The 27,410-nt window shown below is 41.4% G+C and overlaps 3 protein-coding genes across 4 annotated transcripts in view; 1 reads left to right on the top strand and 2 right to left on the bottom strand.

Annotated features, from left to right (window-relative positions):
- Positions 1–27,410, bottom strand: part of LOC146606895 (protein NLRC3-like) — a 597,012-nt gene that overhangs the window by 66,392 nt on the left and 503,210 nt on the right. Inside the window, exons 12-13 of one of the 2 annotated variants that reach the window (XM_085349307.1) lie at positions 9,092–9,265; positions 4,383–4,556 (exon numbers count right to left, since the gene is read on the bottom strand). In XM_085349307.1, coding sequence (XP_085205433.1) covers positions 4,383–4,556; positions 9,092–9,265 — 348 coding nt within the window. The remainder of the gene's footprint in view (positions 1–4,382; positions 4,557–9,091; positions 9,266–27,410) is intronic. The other variant, XM_085349313.1, reaches the window with a different exon arrangement.
- LOC146606898 (protein NLRC3-like) lies at positions 13,559–27,252 on the bottom strand. Its single transcript, XM_085349340.1, has 4 exons — positions 27,221–27,252; positions 26,562–26,614; positions 16,206–16,490; positions 13,559–15,363 (listed from the first exon to the last, which is right to left on the bottom strand). Exons 1-4 carry the CDS (start codon positions 27,250–27,252, stop codon positions 13,559–13,561), a joined length of 2,175 nt encoding a protein of 724 aa, XP_085205466.1.
- On the top strand, positions 19,003–20,104 carry LOC146606899 (uncharacterized). The gene has a single exon (XM_085349297.1). The coding sequence runs from the start codon at positions 19,073–19,075 to the stop codon at positions 20,102–20,104; it is 1,032 nt and encodes a 343-aa protein (XP_085205423.1). The 5' UTR covers positions 19,003–19,072.

A 27,410-nucleotide genomic window follows, 5' to 3' on the forward strand; every position in this document is an offset into this window, starting at 1 on the left:
TTTGAGAGGATTGAGCCCTAGTTTCCCTCGGCTTTCCCGAATGTTCAAGCGGACCATGTGCCTTTTTGGTAGCACATACTTGTAAATGGTAAATGGCCTGTATTTATATAGCGCTTTACTAGTCCCTAAGGACCCCAAAGCGCTTTACATATCCAGTCATCCACCCATTCACACACACATTCACACACTGGTGATGGCAAGCTACATTGTAGCCACAGCCACCCTGGGGCGCACTGACAGAGGCGAGGCTGCCGGACACTGGCGCCACCGGGCCCTCTGACCACCACCAGTAGGCAACGGGTGAAGTGTCTTGCCCAAGGACACAACGACCGAGACTGTCCAAGCCGGGGCTCGAACCGGCAACCTTCCGATTACAAGGCGAACTCCCAACTCTTGAGCCACGATCGCCCCAAAGCTCTTCTCCACTTTGAACTTCAATAAGTCCAAGTACAGATCCAAACTTACGGATGATCATCTTCAAGACATACTGAGGGTCGCAACTGCTTCCTCCCTCAGGCCAAATCTGGCTCGGCTATGCGAGAGGAAACGCTGCCAGGTCTCTAGTAGAGATGGACCGATCCGATATTAAGTATCGGTATCGGTCCGATACTGACCTAAATTACTGGATCGGATATCGGAGAAAAATAAAAAATTTAATCCGATCCATTAAATATCACGAAAGCACCTCACAAAACTTGCAACACGCCGTAACTCACCTCAGAACGTTAGCTCGTCGGAGCAGTATGCATCACGTGATAGAGCGGCTGTGGCATGCAGGACCTGTCGGTGGTCTGGATAGCATGTGGAGCTTCGCTAGCAACCCGGCATTTCATCTTCGACAAAGTTATCCCCGAGAGAAGTAAAGCAAGTGTGTAAGTCCATCTCTGAATGTTTGTAAAGCATTCCCACGTTAAGCTTAACAAGCGACTGCCTCTCGCTCTCCGGCTGCTACTTCAATCATGAAACTGCTTAATGATCAGCTGATCGGCTTTTCCGTCTCGAGTCCGTCTCTCTTGTTTGTTTTTGGTCCACTTTGCACCAGAAAGAGGAAACCAGCGGCTGAACAACAGCAGCACGTTTAAGCTTGATCAGCTGTTGTTACAATTTATTTAATATTACTTTCTACACCAGGATCTTTTTCTACGTAGTTGACGCTGGTAACTGTGCAGGGGCGGATCTAGCAAAGTTTAGCCAGGGGGGCCGATAGGGCATGAACAGGGAAAAGGGGGCACAAAGACATACTTTTCTTTCTTATTCTCATTTAAAATGTCGAGCTTTTAATAAATAATTATCTGACACCCAAAGTTTTAATTTGATGTAAAATGAATAGAAGTCAATTACTGTATATAGTGACTATTAAGTCTAATATATATACCCTAGTAAGCTATAGTACTTTTTCCTTTGGGAAGGTACCATCTGTGCAGTCTGCAATTTTGTTGAAGAAAGATGTTGAATCTATTTAATATTTCTTGAAAAATAATTGATTTCTGTGCATTTTTATTCACACTGCATCAAATTAAGGTTGATTACGTCGATTAAGCATCATGAGGTGGAGCGTGAGGGGTGGTTCCCTATTTTTTATTTATTTATTTTTGTTGTTGCTGGGAGTTGGAACCCTATTAGTTAGGTTGCTTAATATTTACGCTAAGTACTCTTTAAAATACCAGAATAGGGAGGATGGTGTAGGTCTAAGTTTATTAGATTGATCAGTATTGCTGAACTATGAAATATTTTTTTTGCATACAGGTATAACAGAATAGCTTTAGTGTAGTTGTTGTTTTAAACTTGAGTATGAACTTATACAAAATGCAGCAAGATATTTAAAAAACAGTTTTGTTGATTAAAAAACACTATATCGGATTCATATCGGTATCGGCAGATATCCAAATTTATGATATTGGTATCGGTATCGGACATAAAAAAGTGGTATCGTGCCATCTCTAGTCTCTAGCAGCAAGGAGTAGGCAAGAGAAGCCATGTTCAGAAGAACAGTTCATTTTCTACAGTGTTCCATTCATGTTCAGAAGAAGGTTATAGAACTGTTAATACAGACATTTCAATCTAAACACAGCAGATATAGAAGACTGAAAGAAACACACAAGTTCACTGACTAAAAATATCTTATTATTATTTTATTTATGTTTTACAGATTGATTTATTTTCTTATTAATTCTTAATTTGTTTATTTATTTTTCATATTTTGTGTTAAAAAATAAAAATAAAGAGATTTGAGAAGATTGGAATTTTTTAACCATGCCTTTCTTGTAGAAAACCTAATGCGGCCCAGCCTCACCCAGACTCTGCCTGCAGCGGCCCCCAGCTAAATTGAGTTTGAGACCCCTGTCCTACACCATAAATCAGTAAGAGAGGGTACGACCTCTCTCATGGCCCCAAGTGGTGTGTGCATGCCAGAGCACTCTGGAAGGCACACAGAGTCTTTACACACTACTAAGGATCAATCCTCTATCATTATGCAATCGATTATACAACTCTAAGCATATATGAGTAAATATTTCTAAGTATAAATGACAATCAACAATATAAACCTTACAGCTGGTTTTAATAACAGAATTTATTTGTTTCTCAAATGAGAAAGAGCTATCGAGAAACACTCCTAAATCTTTAGTTCTGAACTTTTCCAGTGGGCCAAGGTCAACATTATTAGATAATGCTAATTCTTTTCCCTTACATTATAACAATGTGAGGAGTTAATGCTAAGTATACTGCCATTAGCGGCTAATTCTAATTAGGGGTGAATAATTATTAGTAGCTAATGCTAATATCGTTTTCTCTTCCCTTTTAACAATGTGAACAGCTAGTGCTAGGTAGGCTGATGCTAGCAGCTAATGCTAATTTGACGTGAATTAGCATTATATTAGTGAGGAGTTAATGCTAAGTAGGCTGCCATTAGCTGCTAATGCTAATTTTAGATGAAAAAGCATTAGCAGCTAATGCTCATATTGTTTTCCTTTGCTTTGTAAGAATGACAGCAGCTAGTGATACGAAGTCTACCATTATTAACTATTGTTAATTTGATGTAAATTAGCATTATCCGATAATGGTAACCCTTTTCCCCTGCATTATAACGATGTCAGGAGTTAATGCTAACTAGGCTGCCATTAGGGGCTAACTCTAATTAGGTGAATAATTATTAGCAGCTAATGCTATTATTGTTTTCCCTTTTAACAATGTGAGCAGCTAATGCTAATTTGATGTGAATTAGCATTATATTAGTGAGCAGTTAATGCTAAGTAGGCTGCCATTATTAACTAATGCTACTTTGACGTGAATTAGCATTATGTGCTAATACTAATACTGTTTTCCCTTACTTTTTAACAATGTGAGCAGCTAATTCTAAGTACGCTCTTGTAAATAGGTAATTCTAATTTAGTGTGAATTACCATTATTCAATAATGCTAACACTGTTTTCTCTTACTTATTAAAAATGATAGTAGCTAATACTAATACTCTTTCCCGTTGGGTAACAACGATGTGAGGAGTTAATGCTAAGTAGGCTGCTTTTAGAGGCTTATTCTAATTAGGGCTGAATAACTATTAGTAGCTAATGCTAATATTGTTTTCTCTTTCCTTATAACAATATGAGCAGCTAATGCTAATTTGATATGAATTAGCATTATATTAGTGAGGAGTTAATGCTAAGTAGGCTACCATTAGCAGCTAAAGCTAATTTGAGGTGAATAAGCATTAGTAGCTTATGCTAATACCCTTTTCTCTTGTTTTATAATGATGTGAGACGTTAATGCTAAATAGGCTTCCATGAGTGACTCCTTTCCCTTGCATTATAAAGATGTGAAGAGTTTATGCTAAGTAAGCTGCCATTAGCAGCTAATGCTAATACTGTTTTCCCTTTCTTTATACAACTTGAGCAGTTATTGCTAAGTAGGCCACTTTTCTCTGCTAAAGATTTCTGTGACCATGATAGAAACTCTGATAAGCTAATGCTGCTAAGCTAATGCTGTTTATGGGCCCTGTTAGAATCAATATTTCATTCTCATTCTGTTGTTTGAGAACAATAACAGAAAAATGTGCACTTCAGAACAAATTTATTGTGAATTCAGCTGTGAATGTACAGTTTGTCATTATTTAAGCTTCCATTTCCAAATGTTAGCTGACACTTTATTAGGTACACTGGCATCTATATCAGGTACACCTGTGACCTAAATGTTCCTGCAAACAGACTCCTTGGAGACCCCTACATAAATATCCATGAACTATCCAGCTAGACTAGTGTGTCTGTCCCTGAAAATATTCCTGCATGTGTGATTGTTTATGTGTCATCTGCAGGAAACAAACAGGAAGTGAGTGAAAGACACGGGAAATGTTTCCAGCTCTTCCTCCTCTATCAGATTTTTTCTCCATACCTGAGAGTGTCCAGTCTCCAGCCTGGATCCTTCAGTCCAGCCGACAGCAGCTTCATTCCTGAGGGACCTGGATGATTGTAGCTCAGGTCCAGCTCTCTCAGATGGGAGGGGTTGGAGCTCAGAGCTGAGGCCAGAGAAGTACAGCCTTCCTCTGTGATCAGACAGCCTGACAGACTGCAGACACACAAAACAACAATCTATCTGTCAACAGTTGTTTTCTCTTTGTCACAATAACATCTATCCATCCATTATAACTTTATTTATAAGTGACAATACCCAACAGACAACAACAGTCATCTGAAGCTGTTTAACAGTGTAAGGTAACCGCCTCCACTGTGAGCAGCACTTGGTGATGGTGGGAAGAAGAACTCCCTTTGACACAAAGATCCTCCCAGTGAAAACAGGCTCCAGGAGGAGCATCTACCATGACTGGTTGCAGGGTGAGGGGAAAGAGAAGAGATGAGCTCAGAGAGACAAGAACAAAACAGAGAGACAAAAGTTAAGGACATGCAGTAGTGACATATAAAAGCATCAGGAGAGAAAAGAGGGGAGAAGAAAGCAGAGCATCATGGGAAGTCCACCAACAGCCTGAGCCTATAGCAGCATAACTAAGGGATGGTTCAGGGTCACCTGATCCAGCTCGAACTATAAGCTTTATCAAAAAGGAAAGTTTGAAGCTGATCTTCAAAGTAGAGAGGGTGTCTGTCTCCTGAACTCAAACTGGGAGCTGCTGCCACACCCAGTCCAACATAGCCAGGCTTTCTTTGCTGCTCTGACAAAACCTCAAATCCCAGTCAGAGATGATGAGCATCATCACAGTGATGATCATTTCTCTGTAACCCAGGCTTTCTGCTTCAGGATCTGTGCACGCTCACAGAACAAGGAGACCTTTAAACATCATTTCACTAAATGGATGGACTGAGCTCAGCCTACAGATGAACTGGTGCCAGAGATCATAAAGAACATCAAACAGTCAAATTCAACACTTTAATGGAAATATGAGATTAATGCTGCAGACAATCATGAAGCTGCTGAATTCATGAACATCAAGAATGCAGCGAGTGGTAAAATAAAGATTTGACCTCAGTGTGCTCAGTGTTCCTGTCTATTCCTAACATATTCCTAACATGATAGCTGCACTTTAGAGCTCTAAAACTGGAACTGACACATGTTTAAACTCTACATGTTACTCAGTACATTCAGTTCTGACACTCGCCCACAGTCCAACAAAGGAAACATGGAGATCACATCAGTTTGTCATCAAAGTCTAATTATTAGGGCAACTTAACCTGTTATTATCTCGTTAACTCATTAACTGATTAACGTCAGCAATTATTTTAATCACAGTTTTTAAAATCATGATTATTGTGAAAGTGCTCACTGGCTCTGAATATAAAAGCCATGGGTCACAGGAGGGATGTTGATCAGTGCTGGCTTGAGATGGGCGTCATTATGCATCTCAGCCAATGGGAGCATTGAGGGTGGGCCTAACACTACTGCAGCGCTCACATGACCGGGACAGAAAGAAAGGGGCGGGGACAGAAACATGGAGACAGGTACAGATCTTTGACATGTTCATTTTAAACTGTTCCAGGAGGCAGTGTTGATACAACTAAAGTTATCTGTTGTTGAAGAAGTCGGTCTGAGGAACGTTCTTAGGATCAACAAATGACGGCATGTATGAGCCTCAAGACGCAGCATCACAAGAAGAACACATGAGCTGTAGAAAAAGGAGAGACTACGAAAGCCACGGCGTTACAACGTGAACATGCTTGATCAGAGTGTGAACAGGAGGAAGACTCAGCTGAGAACAGTGTGGTGGATACAGAGCAGAGCCCACCATCAGTACAGAGGCCTGTCCATTAGAGTGCTGCTCCAACATGCAGCACATGTACTTGGCCACAGCTGCAACATCTGTACCTGTGAAAGCTTCTTCTCTGTTGCTGCTCATATTGTGCAGAAGAAGAGAGTTTCTTTAACATCAGAAAATGTCAATGAGCTTGTGAGTCTTAGCAGCTGGCTCGGTGCAGAGGAGGAAGAACATGTCAGTCAGAGGAAGATAAATGCAGTTCATGTTGTCAACTCAACCTGGACTGTTGAAAGAGTTTTTCTTTGTCTGGTTTCTGACTGAGATTCTCCAAAGGAAATCCAGCACAAACACACACTTCACACACTCAAAGTCCTGCACAGTAAATGAGCTGATGAGCGTTTGTGCTGCTGCCTGATAACAGAACAATAGTTCTGCTGCTTCCTGTTCTGCAAACACACATTTATAAATGTTCACTTGCTGTTGATCAAAGGTATGTTGGTGGCTCTGGACGCTGAGGGAACTTTGTAAAAAACTAGATCAAATGTTAACGTCCTGGCAGAGGCAAAGAACTTTGATTTGATATTTGATTAGATTCATGTTTCAGCTCAGACTGACAGAAATATTTGAACTGCTGCTGTGTTAAAGGGAACACTGCTGTTAGAAAGCACCTGATCTGTTTCTGCACACTGAATGTTGCACTTCTCATACTGCAGTACTATTAAAATAAGTACACAATGCACTACTTTTGAACTCATGATTGAATGTTGCTGTAACAAAGCCATTAATGTGATTCAAAGTGTTCATGGTTTCCCAGCACAACAAATGATTGCACAAGTGTGACTGATCCACTTTCTAATGTGTGTGTAGCCCACACTGTGTGTCACTGTGTCACAGGTGAGTCTGTGTGTCCAGGTTCTATGAGGACAACAGGATATAGTGACTGAGTCCAGCAGCTTAAAGTCTGACTCCATCCTCCATTTAAATAACTCACAGCAACAACTGAATAGCTTTGCCTTTGTGTAGCTGACACTTCATTTTAATGTCCTTCTATTCTGGTTCATCTGGTCTCAGTTTCTATAAGCACACAGGTTTCATCAGGACTCTGTGACCTCAGTAATCTTTGCTGGGCCTTAATGCTCTGAACAAAGCTGCACATCACAAGACTAAATAGAAATGAATCAGTCTTTCATTCTCACTGCTGTTTGACTTCAGCTCTCAATGTCCCACCATAACCCATGGAAAGAATTACTGTCCATCCAGGCTGCTGAACATGAAGCTGAAGAAGGTGGAGTATTGTGAGGGCTGATGGAGATGATGATGAGGAATCCAGGAGCAGTGGGTGGATGGCAGCATCAGCATGAAGGATCAGTGTGAGAACACATCATCATCCACAAAGGAAACCAGTCTGAGTGTCTGACGCTCTTGTTAGAAAGACGCAGTCCCAGCAGTTAGCTTGTCTGCTAGTTAGCTGAGAGCTAGCTCACTTGTACATTGAATACCAAACTGTGTAAACCAGGGGTGTCAAACATATGGCCCGTGGGCCAAATCCAGGCCTTGAGATAATTTCATATGTCAAATATTGATGAATTTTCAGGCTTGCTGATAATCAATGTGAGCACGGCTGAGGTTTTATTCTGATGAGCAAACCATGTGGCCAAACACTTTAAGAGACAGACTGGGATCATACCATTATGTGAAAGAGGACGGAAATGTCCCATAGACAGCAAGGGTAGTGGTAGAGACCAGTACACAGAGAAATGGGAGCTGTACTGAAATGCAAGCGTGTCAGGAAAGAGTGAAAAGGCAAAATGAGCAGCATCTGGCTGCATTTCAGTGATATTGGAGACCACAAAGCTGAGTGCAACATTTATACAGGAGATATACAGGAGACGCTGAGAGCAGAACTGATAAAATTAGGAGCTGGCTAAAGTGAGACCCATTTTTATTTCCACCCATTTTCCACTGTGGAGGACAAAAGGTTTCAAACTGGTCCAGGTCTTAAACCTCACGTGTTCTTCCTAATAGCAGTAAATGGATAGAAATAAGGCTTTTATGAAAACACTGAATAAAACTTGCTGCCTTTAAAAAGACTAAATGTACAGTTCAGTATTGAATCCTACATAAAATAAACTATATATAAAGTGTGTCTGAATGGCAGAGATGCAGAAATATGTGCATGTAGCACAGAGCCACGGCTCAGTGTCTGAATGAGTCTCACAGACCTGAATGTGCTGTTGAAGCCATTTATAATTATAACGTAATTCTTTACTCGTTTGATCTGCTCCTTACCACAAGCCACCAGACGTAGAAGGTTTTGGACTTTTAATTATATTTTCTTAAGTTTTACAACTTTTCTTACTGTTAAAAACCTCGTTATGGCCATTCATGCTGTACAAAGTAATTAGACATGTGTGGTATCTACAGAAACGTCAGAATCTCAGCTAAAAGTTCACAAAACCATCTCAACAACCACCAAACAGCTGAAACAGCAGGTGAACAGATCACACAAAAAAGATGTAAACACAAATCCCCCTGATCATCTGTTTTTTAAACATGAAGCGTCGTTTTGGACGTTCATTTACTGCTGGTTCAGTGAATTTTGGTTGGACAGTGATGAAACCTGCAGCCTCAGAATCTGTGAGAAGTCTGCTTTCAGCACCCAACAGCATTGTTGTGTTGTGTGCTGTGGATTCACCTCTGCAAACTCATCACTGTTTCACCATCATGTTTCTACTTAGACAATAACAAAGGAAGCAGTTCCCAGGAACTACTTCCTGTCTTGTTAACATAAGAGTATGTTGCCCTTCAAAACACCTCCACTTCTCCTCTTATTAGAGGACTGCCTTATTATTAATCTGCTAATTCTGTCAGTTGATGAAAGAAAAATGCTTGATCTCACCTGAGAGTTTCCAGTGTACAGCGTGGACTCTTCAGTCCTTCAGACAGAAGCTTCACGCCTGAATCCTTCAGGTTATTGTTACTCAGGTCCAGCTGTCTCAGATTAGAGGTCTGAGAGCTGAGACCTGAGGCCAGAGCTTCACAGCTTCTCTCTGACAGGTCACAGTGACTCAGTCTGAAAAATAACAGATAAACAATTACAAAAATAAAACACTTATGTTGAAGCGTAATGAGATACTATTATATTTAGCAATATTTCATCTTGTTTTGTCAGGAAACTGAGCACTGATGCAGAGCAACATGTGGAGAGAATCAGAGGAGAAGAAGTGAAGAGAGAACAGCAGTAAAACAACACTGAATTGTTCAGTGTGCTTTTGATATCAACAGAATGTGTCAAACTTCTTTATTTTGTATTTGTTTTAGTAGAATTGATGATTATCACTTAGATAACAACCACAGGCCAGGTCTAAATTGCACTTTGGTGACAGTTACACCCAGAAATATTTCAGAAACGTGGACAATGTGTGCTCCATTGTATTCAGTATTGAACAAACTGAGTACCGATGACCACTTAATATTTTTGATATTTTATTTGAGTTGTTCCACCTGATCTGTGTTAACTAGAATAAACATTTAAAAGCTAAAGCTATGATCACATATTTACTTACAGAGCTTTGTTGGAGGCTTTGACCACTGGCAGCAGCCTCAGAAGAGCCTTTTTAAAGGCTCATGTTCTCACTTAGATCATTTATTTCTACTTACATTTCATTCTGGGAAAAATGGGGATTACTTTGGAAACAGGAAGTATTTTCCCCAAAAATCAGCCCTGGATTAGTAAATCACTCCAACATGTTCTCAGTCAGAAGAAGCTGTCTTGTTATGAGGGAGAGAAGAAAAGCAGCTAAAATCAGGTGTAAAAGTAAAGCAGAGGATGAGCTGAATGAAGGACACTCAAGGCTGGCTTTGAAAGGAATGAAGTCCATGGTGGGGATGCAGAACAAGGAGCAAAGATGAATGTGATGCTGAATCAGCAGAAGACTTGGACTCATTTGATTCCAGCTTTGATATCATTGATTTCAATGAAGAGCTTTGTGATTGTAGCAAAGGACTGGTAGCTCTGAAAGTGACACTGCTGAAGTGTTTGTGAAGGTTCGCAGTCATCTAAAAAAAAAAGGCATCTGGACTTCTTTAAGTTTCTTGAAGACGTTTCGCCTTTCACCTCTCATCCAAGAAGCTTCTTTATTTCTAGGGTCAAATGGTCCCAGATTTAAGCCCTGTGGGAGAGTCCGCCAAGGGGGTCATGAACCAAATGATTTTACAATTATTGGTTAACTAAATAGCTTCATTAAAACACAACTCTTCTTCTATAGCAGCACTTACTCCTTGTAAGCTCCACCTGCTCCACCATCTGAGTCAGAAGACATGAAAACAAACTGTAAATCTAGTAGAACCATGATTGGAAATCTTCTCAGATCCATTTGTACATTTAGAGCCTGATCCTGAAATATAGCAGCACGGACATTCACAGCAGCAAAGGGTTCTTGCTGATCTGAACTGGCTTGGCCCTGGCTTATTGAAGATTAAAGAAAGCAGAACCAGCTGTTCAAACCCCCACAAGGCTGCCCGCTGTGACTGAAACAATGGGACGGGTCGTGACTTCTCAAAATGGGCTCATTGAACGCAGCACGGATAAGATCTTGAAGAAGCTCATGGCGGTCGTGAGTTCTCAGACTTTGCTCTTTGAGCGCAAAACCAATAACCTCTCGGAGAAGCTCGTGGCTCTCCAACGGGAGATTGAGAGACGAGTGACGGACTGTTAGATCAGCTGTGAAATTGACATGCAGTTGTTCGCACCAAAGAAAGCCACCATCATTTTATGCGGCTAACATACCGGCGCCAGCTGTGGTCTCAAGGCTGGAGCTGAACATAACAAATCTCACCCTGATAACAGACGGTGTTTAGACTGTTCCTTCCCATCCTAAGCATGCTTATCCCCTCCCGGTGCAGACGGTGGGTCGAGGGGACCAGCGCAAATGCTGCAGGCCCGGGTGCGCTGTCTACACCGGCTGTCTCTCACCTTTTACCCATCCCTGTTGCTTGTCATGTGTTTCTATGGCGCATTAAGAGTTTTCATGTGCTCTGTGCTAAGGTCATTTTTTTTGTCTGTTCTCAAACTGATCTCCCTGTTGGAGCTCAGTCTGGGAGGAGTTCTTTTTTCTCCTCATCTTTCCTGATGTTGTGCATTTTCTGCTGTTCGGTTCCGGGTCGCTGCTCTAGCAGCTGACCGGCCAGCTACCTAGCCTGACCCGTCTCCCCAATGTGATGTTTGTGTATTGTATGTACGGTTGGAAAGCTCAGTATCCTAATTGCCCCTTGAAAATAAATACAGTGTTCTGAATCTGAATCTGAAAAGATTACAGAAGACGACTCTGTTCAGTAAATATTACGCTCATGCTGTCACGAAATACCAAAGGTAGGTAAAACTCTGGTTGTTGCAGCCATCCAGTATGACATGCTTTGTACATCATCATTTTTGTACATCATCATCATCATCACAATCAATCATTCAAGATTGTGAAGAGATTCTCTACTCAGAGAATACTGGAGATTTTAGATGAGAGAGATGGAAGATGATGAAGGGGAAGAGTTTTCACAACTTGAGGCCTTTTGTCTTCAATTCAATTCAATTCAATTTTATTTATATAGCGCCAAATCACAACAAAAGTCGCCTCAAGGCGCTTCATAGATACAGAGAAAAACCCAACAATCATATGACCCCCTATGAGCAAGCACTTTGGCGACAGTGGGAAGGAAAAACTCCCTTTTAACAGGAAGAAACCTCCGGCAGAACCAGGCTCAGGGAGGGGCGGGGCCATCTGCTGCGACCGGTTGGGGTGAGAGAAGGAAGACAGGATAAAGACATGCTGTGGAAGAGAGACAGAGGTTAATAACAGATATGATTCAATGCAGAGAGGTCTATTAATACATAGTGAGTGAGAAAGGTGACTGGAAAGGAAAAACTCAATGCATCATGGGAATCCCCCGGCAGCCTACATCTATTGCAGCATAACAAAGGGAGGATTCAGGGTCACCTGGTCCAGCCCTAACTATATGCTTTAGAAAAAAGGAAAGTTTTAAGCCTAATCTTAAAAGTAGAGATAGTGTCTGTCTCCCGAATCTTCACTGTATAGGACAAAGAAGACAGGAAGGGAGGGAGAAGTGAGGAGAATAACACAGGAAATGGTCTTGGGCAGACTCAAACCAGGCCCTGGAGTCACGACTCTAACTTTCAGTACATGGGTCACCTGCTCAGCCAGGTAAGCTACAGCAGTCAGCAGTGTGTGAGTTAATTTGAAGACAATGACGACTATAAGTCAGGTAAAAAAAATACTTATCATCAACCAACAAGGGGAAAACAGTGAGCTTGAATGACCAAGCTTTGACCAAGGGTGGCTCACTCCTCGGTCTTCTTGCCCAAGGAGTGAACCACCCTGCATGGCTATCAATGTGGTGCAACCAAGGCCATCATACAGTACAGGCCATCCAAGCTGATTTTAACTTTTCCTCCCAGATACCACCTTAGAAATCATCTAGATTAGGATATGTTGGCTGTTCTAGATCCAATCACAACAAACAGAGAGCTGTTGTGTGTCCAAGGTGAACAGGAAGAATATATACATGCATAAAGTCAATAAAGTCAGAAGGTTTGCTTTAGACTGTGCTGCAGTTTATCATCAAAGACAAACAGGCACCATGCTGCCAACAAATGGCATCAAGTCTGACTTGAGGTTTTTTGTTCTTTTTTTAAAATCAAGATTAAATTTTATAGCAACCACAGCAGAGATGACCAGGGAAGGTGTGCTTGAGGGGATATAGCTCCAACAGCTGGTTTCAGACTGAAGATGAACTGAGGTGCTGCACCCAAGTCTGCAGGTTCAGGGAGGGACAAACATCTGCTGCAACCAGATTGGAGTGAGAGGAGAGAGCAGGCCAACAACAACAAAGAAACAACAAACACACTGTGGAAGACCGAAGCAGAGTTTAGTTTAAAGTGGAACTAAGGATGTTTCTCTGGCTGCCAGGATTCACTGAGTAATTCAAATGCTTTCTTTAATGCAGGACCCACCATGCATGTAAACGCAAGTGTTTCACCAACATTTGTGACTAAAATAGACCTGCAGTAGAAATGTATCTAGGAGCATGCATGTGAATATGAAGTATCACAACATCAGGCACATGCAGCCTAAGTGTTTAAACAAAGACTGATAACATAACAGCAGCAGTGATGATCAGAGTTTATGGTGAATCCAGCGTCTCGAGTTCACAGAGTTCTGGAGGCATCAAAGAGGTCACAGTTGTATTGGAGAAATCCCAAAACTTTACAAATTCATACAAAGACAGAAAGCCTGGTGAAATAAATTATTGACACAGTTGGATGTTAAAAGTAAAGACATGAGTACAAATGTACTCACAGAGCTTTGTTGGAGGCTTTGACCACTGGCAGCAGCCTCAGAAGAGCCTCCTCTGAAGCAGAGTATTTCTGCAGGTCAAACACATCCAGATCTTCTTCTGATGACAGTAAGATGAAGACCAGAGCTGACCACTGAGCAGGAGACAGTTTATCTGTGGAGAGACTTCCTGATCTCAGGGACTGTTGGATCTCCTCCACTAGAGAACGATCATTCAGTTCATTCAGACAGTGGAACAGATTGATGCTTTTCTCTGCAGACAGATTCTTACTGAGCTTCTTCTTGATGTACTGGACTGTTTCCTGATTGGTCTGTGAGCCACTTCCTGTCTGTCTCAGCAGACCTTCTAGGAGACTCTGATTGGTCTGCAGTGAAAGACCCAGGAGGAAGCGAAGGAACAAGTCCAGGTGTCCATTTGGACTCTGTAAGGCCTTGTTCACAGCACTCTGGTGGAGAGATTTTAAATTATTTTTCTTTTTAAATCGTTTAAAACATGTAGAGGTTGTTTGTTGTTGTTCCATCAGATTGAGCCCAGAGTTGATGAAGGTCAGATGGACATGAAGAGCAGCCAGAAACTCCTGAACACTCAGATGAACAAAGAAGAACACCTTCTTCTGGTACAGTTTTCTCTCCTCTTTAAAGATCTGTGTGAACACTCCTGAGTACACTGAGGCTGCTCTGATATTGATGCCACACTCTGTCAGGTCTGATTCATAGAAGATCAGGTTTCCTTTCTGCAGCTGATCAAAAGCCAGTTTTCCCAGAGACTCCATCATCTTCCTGCTCTCTGGACTCCAGTGTGGATCTGTCTCAGCTCCTCCATCATACTTGACCTTCTTCACTTTGGCCTGAACCACCAGGAAGTGGATGTACATCTCAGTCAGGGTGTTGGGCAGCTGTCCTCCCTCTCTGGTTTCCAGCACATCCTCCAGAACTGTAGCAGTGATCCAGCAGAAGACTGGGATGTGGCACATGATGTGGAGGCTTCGTGATGTCTTGATGTGGGAGATGATGCTGCTGGCCTGCTCCTCATCTCTGAATCTCTTCCTGAAGTACTCCTTCTTCTGTGGGTCAGTGAACCCTCTGACCTCTGTCACCATGCCAACACAGTCAGGAGGGATCTGATTGGCTGCTGCAGGTCGTGTGGTTATCCAGAGGCGAGCAGAGGGAAGCAGTTTCCCCCTGATGAGGTTTATCAGCAGCACATCCACTGAGGTGGACTTTCTAGGGTCAGTTAGGATTGTAGTTTTGTGGAAGTCCAGAGGAAGTCGACACTCATCCAGACCATCAAAGATGAACACAACCTGAAAGTCTTCAAAGCTGTAGATTCCTGCTTCTTTGGTTTCAGTAAAGAAGTGATGAACAAGTCCCACCAAGCTGAACTTTTTCTTCCTCAGCACATTCAGCTCTCTGAAAGTGAATGGAAATATGAACTGGATGTCCTGGTTGGCTTTGTCTTCAGCCCAGTCCAGGCTGTATTTCTGTGTTAAGACTGTTTTCCCAATGCCAGCCACTCCCTTTGTCAGCACTATTCTGATCAGGTATTGTCTTTTGGGTGTGTCTTTAAAGATGTCTTCTTGTCTGATGGTTGTTTCTGGTCTGTCTGGTTTCCTGGATGCTGTTTCAATCTGTCTGACCTCATGTTCCTCATTGACCTCTGCAGTCCCTCCCTCTGTGATGTAGAGCTCTGTGTAGATCTGATTCAGAAGGGTTGGGTTTCCTGCTTTAGCGATGCCCTCAAACACACACTGGAACTTCTTCTTCAAGACAGACTTAAGTTTAGGCTGACACTTCTGAAGAGCATCTGAATCAAAAAAAGGAAAAAAGAAGGAAAAATACAAATCTGGTCTGAAGGAGCTATCTGACATACTTTGCCCTTTGTTGAGCCTATCATACATTTTAGTTTTTAATATACTCATTCTTCCAGAAATTCATCAAAAAGGCGCTACAGGAATTCCTAAATGTATTTCCTGAAAACAGCCACATTAAATGTTTTGAACCTCCACATCTGCATTGCTTTGCAGCTTTTCATATGTACCTGATGCCAACATGTGCAGGCTAAACAGGTTTATGCTTTCTGTGCCTCTTCTCCAAACTTTGTAACCAAAAAAAAACAACATTGAAGTGTCATAACGTTCCCCACTGCTATGTTATTTAAAGAAGCATCTGAGAGAGATTCATTAATTCTTCTCATATATTACAATGGCGAAAGACAATGTAAACCGTTTCTGGCCACACAAAACATGTGCTTTACTTTATTATATATAAATGTGGCATTTTTTTCATTAAACATTTAAGTCAAATGACCGATCCTTAAAGAGTGTCCTCTTGTTAGAGAAACACTGTGACTTTTCTTTTTTAAGGCAATCAGTTTGCATGGTTTTTAAAAGTAAAGAACACTTGTGTTTAATTAAATACAGCTCACATTAGATCTAAGTAGTTTCACACGTTTATGACGATCATCAAAATTCCTCCATGTAGTTTAGAAAATACATTTGCAGGCATGTAACAAATCCAAACATTCGTCGTAGAATGACGTTCTTGCCCTCTCCTTTTTCTTACAATGAATTCTGAGGTTTCACTTTCACATCTCAACAAACTGCAAGGTGACCATTTTTATTCATGGTATATGATGCATGACCTCACCTTGTTGAGCAGATGGATCAGAGTTCAAACGCAGCTGAGAGAAAAGAGAAGGATCTTTGATCTGAAGATGCTTGATTGTTATCTTGCATGCTTTGTCTCCTTTTTTCGTCACTGTGTCGATCAAGCTGCGTGCCTTGTCTGCTCTGAGTGGGTTCCCCTCCAGTATCGATTCTTCCTCCAACTTATTTAAGATACCATCACTTACAAGGGCCTCAAGGAGCAGTTTAAGGATTTCTATTGTTACCCTCCAGGCAAAGGCTGACCGTACCCTGGCAAGCTCCTCCTCTACAGGAAGAAGAAAGAGACATAAACATGCTTCTCAGTCGAAATCATGTGAAAAATACAGTGGAACCCCGACTTACGAATACCCCATTTAACAAAAAATTCAAGTTACGAAGGCAATGAACGGCAATATTTCTGCCCATGGTACGGCAAAATGCCGGTGTAACGAAATCCGCTGGCTCTGATTGGCTGAGCCTACAATGCCCACAAGGCCTTCCAAATCATGTGACAACCCCTTGGCTTCCGTACTCGTGCTTCGCTGTTCCACTTGAACGACATATTGTTGTTCTAGTTAGCAATTAGCCTATCGTTTAGCATCACCTCACTCAAAAGGTGCAATGGCTGTTTCGACTTAAGAAAATTTTCGACTTACGAAAGACCCTCGGGAACGGATTAATTTCGTAAGTCGGGGTTCCACTGTATTTTAACTTTGTTCAATTAACACTTCAACATCTCATCAACAAATACTAAATTTTAGGGTGTGTAGGGTTAAAATGATGCCAGCTTAAAATGAAACCGAAGAAAAAATTGAAACTGAAAAATAATGAAAAATATGAAAAACAAAATCTTGTCATTCATATCCTGCATTCCAGATTAAGTTTAAAATAAGAACGAGTGCAAGTACGAACGTGAGAATTATGTATATTGTAATAGGTATATTGTACCTAAATGATAGTATATTGTACAAACATGAAAAGTATATTGTTAGAACAATAGTATACTATAATAATAAACTTTTCACGTTATAATGTGACATAGCTCTATTTTTCTTTTGCCTGGGTGGCGGCTCTACGCTTCCGTACTACGCTTCTGTATCCAACACTTTTCAATGTGGCCTCACAAAATTATTATGACTACAACAACCATGAAAAGAGTTGGATGGACATTGCCACTCAATCACAGCTGCCTGGTCAATGTTTTTCATTAGTAATTTAGCAAAGTTGATGGTGTGTGTGTCTGTAAGACAGAGAGAGGGAGAGCGAGGGACAGATTTTGTATGATAAGCTTCATGTTATGAAGGCACAGTTTGAGCACTCGGGTCGCATCAGAGCATCAGGCCATATAGTGTGAGACCCTGCATCGTGACCTATGAACTTCTAACCTCTGCGATTTAATTGTACAGTTTGAGCAGGAGCTGAATAACGCGACTGAAAAAAAAAAATCGCACAGTGTTTGCCCAGCTTAATGCAGACTGTTTAAACTAAACAAGCTGCTGTTTCACATAATAAACCCTGTCAGCTGCAGTATTGTCTTCTGTTTTAACAGTTAAAGCAGTAGAGACGAGCTGTTTGCATGTGCGTGGAACTCTAGCGTCATTAACCATGCTAGCTGTTAGCTTATAGCTCACGCTAGCTAACCAGCGAGCAGTTAAAAGGACAGCTGAAGCTGCACAAAATACCCACAAACTTATCTCACTACAATGTAGCGCCGAAAATATGACTCGCAGCTCAAGCTCGACACAGCGTCTGTAACATAAGACTGACATCCAGCTAACCACAGCTAAAAGATATTTAGAGAAAACTTACAGTTTCCTCAGGTTACATGAACTGAGTTGTTTCACGCTGAAAAGTTGGTTTGTTTTGGCTCTCACTGAAGACATAGCTACTCTTTTGTGCTGCTTTTACCCAATGGTATCTTTTGCGAGTGTGGACGCGTCATCTGTTTGCTCCTTAAATGCTTTTCTTCTTTTATTGATTTTTATGCTGATTTTTTCCCTTTTTTCCGTATGAGCTTACCTGCGATAGTTTCTGGACACTTATAGATCATTAGGACTAAAGTGTTCTTAACAGAAACAGCAACATTTTTATAGTTACCTTATCCTCAGCGCTCCGTGTGTCTGTGGCCTAGACACAGCTGAAGCCTGATTACAGTGTCTGGGCACCGAACAGCCCCAATAGCCTGGAAAGGTGCTAACCGCTAGGCTAACTAGCAACAAGATGCCTTCCCTCTCCACAGATGACTACCACAGCCTCCTGCAGAAGATTGCAGTACTGGAGACAAAAATTCATCGCTTAGAAGTAAACGTGGAGGTAAATGGACTGTGTGGAAATGAAACAACCTTGCCTTTGATTCAAAACAATGGCGATGAGCAAGCTAGTACACAGCTAAGGAGCACAGATAACATGACCAAGAAAGTAGACTCTGTGCATCATTATTTTAAATCCTCAAGTGATAATCCCCCCTTGGACTGTCTTGGTGCAAAACCAAGACATAAATCATGTCTCCTGGAAGGCGGAGGACGTATCACGGGCAGAGCACAGCGAGCTGAAATCTCTGAAACCGACTGGCCTTCACTTCCTACGAGACAGAGAAGCTCTTCTACCCCTGTATACGAGAGGAAACAGGACTGGACAACAGTGAATAGGAAGGTTAACAACAAACCTCCAAAACAACTGAATGTGAAACTGCACAACAGATTTGCTCCACTATCAAAGGACCCTGGATCTATATCGGACAACCATCCATCTAAAAGCAACGAAGTAAGGTCTGAAAATCTGTTGAAAAGTAAAAGACCACAGGGAAAGCTAAAGGCTAGGCCTGAAACTCTGATTGTGGGTGACTCTGCCGTAAAGGATGTACAAAGGATGTGCGGTAAGAACACTAAAGTCCTCTGCTTTCCTAACGATATGGTCAACAACCTGAAGGAGAGAATTCTTCAAATTGCAGATGAATATCCAACTGTGACAAACATTGTTCTGCATACAGGGTCAAACGATGTGTCCAAACAACAGTCGGAGGTTCTGAAACGGGACTTTACTGGATTACTAAATACTGTAAACTCTCTGAATGCAGCTGTATTCATCAGTGGACCTGTACCGCCGGTCAGAGGAGGAGACGAGAGATTCAGCAGGTTGTTTACACTGAATAAATGGCTTATATCAGCATGTACTGACCACTCGGTGCATTTTATCAACAACTTTAATATTTTTTGGGAACGCAGGCATCTGTTTAAAGAAAATGGATTTAATTTTAACAAGTCAGGGGTGAAACTGTTCACCTCCAACTTGTTTTATTCCATACGTCATCCATATGTGCTTGGTGCCACGGCTGAGATAAACGAGGAGTTATCTCATAAAGAGGAACAAACAGTACTCCAAGAACAGACAAAGCCCAGCAGAAACCTTGAGGAGGAGCTCCATCTGCCCCCACCCAGGAAGAGCCTCAGAAAGGAGAGACATCTGAGGCAAGAAGAGGGGTCCCTATTTGCCTCCAACTCTCTCAACAACACCAACGACCAGGACCAGGGACCACGATCTTCCCCAGTCCCCCAAACCCCTGACAGGCCATCACCCTCCTCCCCCTCCCTTTCTCCCTCCTCCCCACACCTGAAATTCACTGAGGAGATGATGGAGCGGGTCAATGCTGGGCTCAGATCTACCCCCCGTCCCAATCCCTTTTTGTCCCCCATAAACCCCCCACCAGAGCGGCCAAAGGTTCGCCATCGAGCCCCGCCCTCAACAGAGCAATCGAAGTCACATTGCCCAGCCTCGCCCCCCTTAGTTCCTCCTTACCACCTTCACGCTCTGTCTCCACAGTCTGATGTGTTTAGGGTCCGGGCTGCGAGGATTATGGCAGTGGTGACTTTTCCCAGGAGAAGCTGGGACCCTGTTTACTAGAAGGTTTTAAAATCTCTGTACTTTTAGGTGACAGAAGGAGACATGTGGCCTGGTCAAAACACAGAGAGCTGCACTCTAAAAGATCTTTAAACATAGTAAACATACCTTGTGTGCCACAGACTGCTCCCAAACACGAGGGGACAAGTAATGCCTCTAAAACACTTAAGTTGGCTTTATTAAACGTTAGATCTTTAGCTGGGAAAACATTTTTAATTAATGATTTAATCACTGAGCACAGCCTTGATTTTATGTTTTTAACTGAAACTTGGTTGGACCAAAGTAACAGTGGAGCTGTTCTCATCGAGACGACCCCTCCTAACTACAGTTTTATCAGTGAGGCCAGGGTGAGCAGGAGAGGAGGAGGGGTTGCTGTCTTATTTAATGAATCATTTCAATGTAAGCAGCTATCTCCTGGAAGTTTTCAGTCTTTTGAATATGTGGCTTTACAGCTGAAGGCCCCATCCAAAGTTGTGTTTCTTAATGTTTACAGGCCTCCCAAATACTGCACAGACTTTTTTAATGACCTCAGTGAACTGCTGTCTGTGATCTGTGTTGATTTCGACTGTGTAATTATTGCTGGGGATTTTAACATTCATGTGGACAACCCTCAGGACAAAGGGACTAAAGACCTGAGTAACACTCTGGGCAACTTTGGGCTGACTCAGCATGTAACAGAGGCCACACATAATAGAGGACACACTCTTGACCTACTGATCTCCAAAGGCCTGAGCATTTCAAAGGTTACTGTGTCTGATGTGGGCGTGTCTGATCATTACTGTGTTTTCTTTGAAAGTAAAATCTCAGCCCACACAAATATATCAACAACAGTGATCACAAAACGGTGTATAACTGAACACAGTAGTGCAATTTTTAACCAGGTCTTCCCATTAACACCTGACCTGCCCAGAGGGTCAGTCAATGAGCTCGTCAATAGCTTCAATGCTAACATGTTAAATGTAATGGACACTATTGCTCCCATTAAGGTGAAGGTTATCTCTGGAAGGAAAAAGTCTCCATGGAGAAACTCCACACTGGTGAAAAATGAAAAAAGAGAGTGTAGGAAAGCTGAGCGCAGATGGAGAAAAACAAACCTCCAGGTTCATTATGACATCTATACAGAGAAACTTCACAATTTTAATTTACAACTGAGGAGTGCAAGGAGGTCCTACTTCTCTGACATCATCACTAAAAACAGCCATAATGCTCGGGTCTTATTTTCTACAGTTGACAGGCTAACAAACCCTCCTGTGTCAGTGGCAGCTGAACTTCATTCGACCATGGCCTGCAATGACTTTGCCAAATTCTTCACAGAAAAAATCCAAAAAATTAGACAAGCAATTGGTACATCAACAGCAGATCCAGGATATGTACTGTGTCCACCGAAAAACTGCTTAAACACCATGAAACAGTTTCACCCGATTAACAGCAAAGACCTGGAGGACATCTTAGGTCAACTGAACTCCTCCTCCTGCTGTTTAGATGTCCTGCCAACAAGTTTTTTCAAAAAGGTCTCAAAGACTTTAGAGTCAGACCTATTACAGATCGTCAACTTTTCTTTATTATCAGGTGTGTTTCCAGAATCACTAAAAACTGCTGTAATCAAACCTATACTGAAAAAGGACAATCTTGACAAGACACAAATGAACAACTACAGGCCGATCTCAAATCTCTCATTTTTAAGTAAGATCATTGAAAAAGCAGTTTCTCAACAGCTCAGTTACTTCTTAAAACAGAATAACTACTACGATGCCTTCCAGTCAGGTTTTAGACAGAACCACAGCACTGAAACCGCTCTGACCAAAGTGTTTAATGACATATGTCTGAATACAGACAGTGGAAAAATGTCAGTTTTAGTTTTACTGGATCTCAGTGCAGCATTTGATACAGTTGACCACAACATATTACTCAAACGACTGGAGAACTGGACAGGTCTTTCAGGAACTGTACTAAACTGGTTCAAAACATACTTAGAAAACAGGAAATACTTTGTATCAATAGGTAACTTCACATCTGCGCAGACAAGTATCACATGTGGAGTTCCCCAAGGTTCCATCTTGGGACCCCTTCTGTTTAACATCTACATGCTCCCATTGGCACAGATTATAAACAACAACAAAATAAACTATCACAGCTATGCAGATGACACACAAATATATATCACAATGTCACCAGGAGACCAAGGCCCCGTACAATTTTCTCCAGCTAAACAAAAACAAAACTGAGGTAATAGTCTTTGGCGCCAAAGAAAAACGATTACAGGTCACCAGAGAACTTCAATCTATACATCTAAAAACCACAAACCAGGCGAGAAATTTGGGTGTAGTGATGGATGCAGACCTAAACTTAGAAAAACACATTAAGACAATAACAAAATCAGCTTACTATCACCTCAAGAATATTTCAAGGATAAAAGATCTGATGTCTCAACAGGACCTGGAAAAACTAGTCCATGCATTCATCTTTAGTAGGCTTGATTACTGTAACAGCATCTTTACAGGTCTACCTAAAAAATCAGTCAGACAACTACAGCTCATTCAGAACTCTGCTGCTCGAGTCCTCACTAAGACCAAAAAAGTGGACCACATCAGTCCAGCTCTGAGGTCTTTACACTGGCTGCCTGTCCGTCAGAGGATAGACTTTAAAGTTCTGATGCTGGTCTATAAAGCTCTGAATGGTTTAGGACCAAAATACATCAGTGACCTCCTGACCCAGTATGAACCTTCCAGATCCCTCAGGTCATCTGGATCCGGTCTTTTATCAGTTCCCAGAGTCAGAACCAGACACGGAGAAGCTGAATTCAGCTTTTATGCTCCTTATATCTGGAACAAACTCCCAGAAAGCCTCAGATCAGCTGAAACACAGTTTATTTAAATCCAGGTTGAAGACTCACCTATTCTCAGCTGCATTTGAATAAAGCACCAAATCCACACTTTAAGCTTAAATTTCAAAACTTACATTAACTACTGATTTTATCTACTGTTCTGATTTTATCTGTTTTGATTTTATATACTGTTTTGTTTGTTTGTTTGTTTGTTTGCTTGTTTTAATCAATTTTAAATCATGCTTTTTATTTGTTTTTGTTTCTAATGTCTCTGTAAAGCACTTTGAATCACCTTGTTGTTGAATTGTGCTATACAAATAAATTTGCCTTGCCTTGCCTTGCCTTTAAGCGAAACATTCTTTGTATGTGAGGAAAATGCTGTTCATCCTCTTCAGCTCTAGCGTAGACAACTGGCTTTGCCATGTTTTCATGTGTGTCTTCTTTCCGTGTGTCCGCTACTTTGAAACGCTTGGGCCGCTCTGCCCGCCACAGTTTCAAGCTGGTCATGTGACTCCATGGCCACATCTGATTGGTAAAAAAGTTACCGGAAACTCCACTGGCGGCATGTTATCTAATGTGTTAAACTAATTATTTTTTAAAAAGTAACGAGTCAAATTTTGGAAATGTAGCAGAGTAAAAGTACCGTTTCTTCTTCACAAATGTACTCAAGTAAAAGTAAAAAGTATCGTGCAAAAAGGGTACTTTAAAAGTAAATTTTTTTTCCAAAAACTTACTCAAGTAAATATAACGGAGTAAATGTAACTCGTTACTACCCACCTCTGCAGACGGGCAAGTATACAGGTATACTATGAACAAATATACATATATAAAGATGAAGCACTGTGAGGTAAACAGATCTACAGAGTGCTATGAAAATATCTACAGTAGTGGAAGCGTAGCTCTCTGAACAGACTATAACAGTGTAGGCACTATAACAGAGACTACACCATGTCAGTGTCCTAAAACTACAGCAGTAACCAACGTGGTGAATGTTGATAATGAAAGGATCATGGTCACTGGGAGGAGGAGTGTAGAAGGGTTAGGTGAGTGTGGATGGAAAGGCTCAGCGGGGACTGAGTTCAGTAGGGTGACAGCTGTGGGGAAGAAGCTGTTCCTAAACCTGCTGGTTTTAGTCTGAAGGCTCCTGTAGCGCCTCCTGGAGGGGAGGAGGAGCTGGAAGAGTTTATTGGCAGTATGAGAGGAGTCTGAGAATGATGCATACTCGGCTTAGAAATCTCTTTTTGAGCGTTGTGTGATGGAGAACTTTGCTTTGTGTAATGTTATAAATACTTGGATAATCCTCAGAGTCTCTGGACTTTTACTTAGAGATATTATATTCAGTCCTGTGGATAGTTATATATTTAAAAATATATTATCCTCTCTGGTTACTCTGGTATGAATGACTCTGAATCACTTAATGGTAAATAACACACTATTTGCAAATTTGCAAACTGTGAAAGAATTCCAGATGACAAGTCTGTAGTTCGACATACAAGTGACGACCTTTGACCTTCATCAGTTTTTATTTAATTGTGTCAGAGAAACTCAAACGTGCTCTTCATGCAGCTGAGTACATTCAGTGTTTAAAACGGAAGCTGTGCAGGTCTGAGATCAGCAGCTTTGTGAAACACCAAGCTGAGGTCCTGTTAATGCTGATATATAGTGACACAGTTACATTTCAATTTAATTCAATTTTATTCATATAGCGCCAAATCACAACAACAGTCACCTGAAGGTGCTTTATATTGTACAGTAGATCGTACAATAACAGATACAGAGAAAAACCCAACATTCATATGATACAGGGGTGATTAATCCTTTTGACTTTGTTTTTATCAATAAAACAGCTGCAGCTTTCACTACAGCACATGTGGTGCTTTAACCTTTGCACTGTTTGCATCAGTTCATTCTGCAGTTAACATGTGAACATGTTGGATGATCTGTCTGCTGTCACTGGGTGGTGTTGAGGTCTGAATCTGAGGGCAGCTCCTGTAATCACAAAGAGAACAGAACCATCACAAACTGAAATATAAAGTTTATCTCAAATCTGAAATAGAGCTGATCCTTCTGTCCTCACACACCCAGGATCTGAAGTTCTTCTCTTACATTTCTTTAGTTCTTCAGCTCTGCTCACATACGAGCTGTTTATTTCTTAAAGCCGTATATACCAACAGATTTTCCAATATAATGTTAACCTTTGAGTTGTTGGTGCTTTGTGAATGTGAATCTGCATACATGAGCAGACGGAGCAGGTTTCAGTCCTGGTTCAGTCTGCTGCTGCACCGTGGTCACCAACATACAGAGGTATCATAACAAATATTAATGCTTTTTTCCCTCTCAAAGGATGTAAGCTGTACTGCACGTGTAACTTTGTGAACTTACCTCAATAAGAATGATTCAGACTGTTTTATTTAACCTGAATATTTGAAACAAACTTAGTAAAAACAATACACAGAGTCAGTGCTAAAAATGTAATCCGAGGAAAAATGAAACACACATTTTAACTTAAGCTGCCAAGCAGAAGTATTTGGTTTGAGTACATAAATATTAGGCTTTGCTATTTAATCTGTAATTAATGATTAATGAGGGGTTACTGAAGTGCAAGCCTTTTTTAAAATATGTGTTAATATCCTCACAGATGTGGCAAAAGAGTGAAAACATGCTGCTGTTTGCACATATTGAATAATCAGCTCTGCACAGGAGCTGCAGCAGAGTGCAGCCTGTTGCTCTTACAGTGTAATACTCATAATAAAAGTACAGTAACTGTGGTTAGTTACTGACTGAGCAGCCCGGTGCGTTTCTGTTCATTTCGTTCACCTGCACGGGTTAGCTAAACAAACTTTACAAAACAAGTTTTGCCGATAGCCGAGTGCCCATCTTAGCTAGCTAGCTAAGGATGTTAGCTACAGATTAGCTTACAAACACCTTTCACTTACCAAAAATATTGTGGCGGCTCTCAGGTCCTTCTGTCAGGCAGACACTGAAGAACACCTGAGTCTGTCAGTTTGAAACAGTCGGTAAACGCTGGACCTCCTCTCAGCGTCCCCGCTCTATGTGCCGTTCAGAGATACGCAAGTTTCTTCATGACTGCGGCTGCTGCAGATATTAGGTCGTCCATGATTTCTACAGTCACTGGTCAGCAATATAATGTGCGCAAACATATGTGGCTCATATATGTGGCTCTGAAGCCCCGCCCTTCAAGCGCACCCTCAGATGCCGAAGCAGTGCCAACTAATTGAAGCTGAAAAAATAACTGTACGTGGAAAAAAACGATGTAAGTGTGAAAACCACATGAACAGTGAGTTTTTCTTTAAATTTCTATATTTATGTTTTTTCACTATCATTTCACTTTCAATACATTTGTTTCAGTTTCAATATTTCTTCAGTTTCATTTTAAGGTGGCATCGTTTTAACCTCATATGTGGGTTCAAAGTACAAAAAAGTCCAGTTGTTTCTCTGCCAAACTCCTTAGACTGGAAGTTCTCATGTTATATTAATGTCCCACAGAAAGATTAAGGCAAAGATTAGGACAGGTTACAACTCGTGAATTTTATGTACTTATCACAGTTACAAAAAAGAATCTGCCTGAAGTCTATACATCCATACGTCTCATCATACAAAGCACTGATCTCCTACCTGCTGATGGAGCTGCTTTGGCTGGCTGTTCTTTAGGTTCTTCCATCATCTTTCTATAAAAACACGAGAAGATGATTTTACCAAAAGAAACAGTGAACACAGTCTGGGTGTCACATCATATGAATTTGTGTCATGGTTTAGTGTACGGGCCACACACACTGAAACTGATCTGTGTGAAAGAACACATCGACGACATGTGAATGTAGTGATAACCTCATCATAATAGAGGTTTTTACTTTTTCACATATTTGTTCAGTATAATGATTAAATAATCTGACAATACAAACCTAAAATACTTTGTTCCCTGTCTGCGACTTTGTGCGTCTCTGCTGTTAGTGCTTAAAGGAAGTTTTAAACTTAAAATCCTTCCCCACATATGTGACTGTGGTCTCTGGGGCCATTATCCTGAAACACTGGGGCTCAGCCCTGAAAGCTTTGCTATCTTCACCTGATAACAGCAGCTGTTTAAAGTTACTGAGTTTGACAGGGAAGTGAATGTAAATGTGAGACACTGTGTGCTCACAGCTAAAGGCTGCAGTCAGCTGTGTCAGAGCGTCCAATGATCCTTTAATAAACACTCAGAGCTCCATGTTGATGAAGCTGTCATGTGTGAGCTTGTGAGGCTCCTTTAAACTGGCTCTGCTCTGTCAGATGCTCACCTCTTCTTCACTGTCTCTGCTGCACTCTCCATCTCCTCGCTCTCTCTGCTGTCCTGTTTAAAAAAACAAACAAATCAGCGTTAGCCAATCAAACTCTGTGCAGATGCTGCAGCTACAGCTGATATGTCATTCAGCTGTTCATCAATCAGCTTCTGCTGCTGTTTATTCGGCTCTTACTCTGAACACGTGC

Source organism: Diplotaxodon limnothrissa, unplaced genomic scaffold (genome assembly GCF_057381915.1).
Source record: "Diplotaxodon limnothrissa isolate DT_005_m unplaced genomic scaffold, D_limnothrissa_male_GT1.1 unmapped_scaffold_4, whole genome shotgun sequence".
Classification (NCBI taxonomy): domain Eukaryota; kingdom Metazoa; phylum Chordata; class Actinopteri; order Cichliformes; family Cichlidae; genus Diplotaxodon; species Diplotaxodon limnothrissa.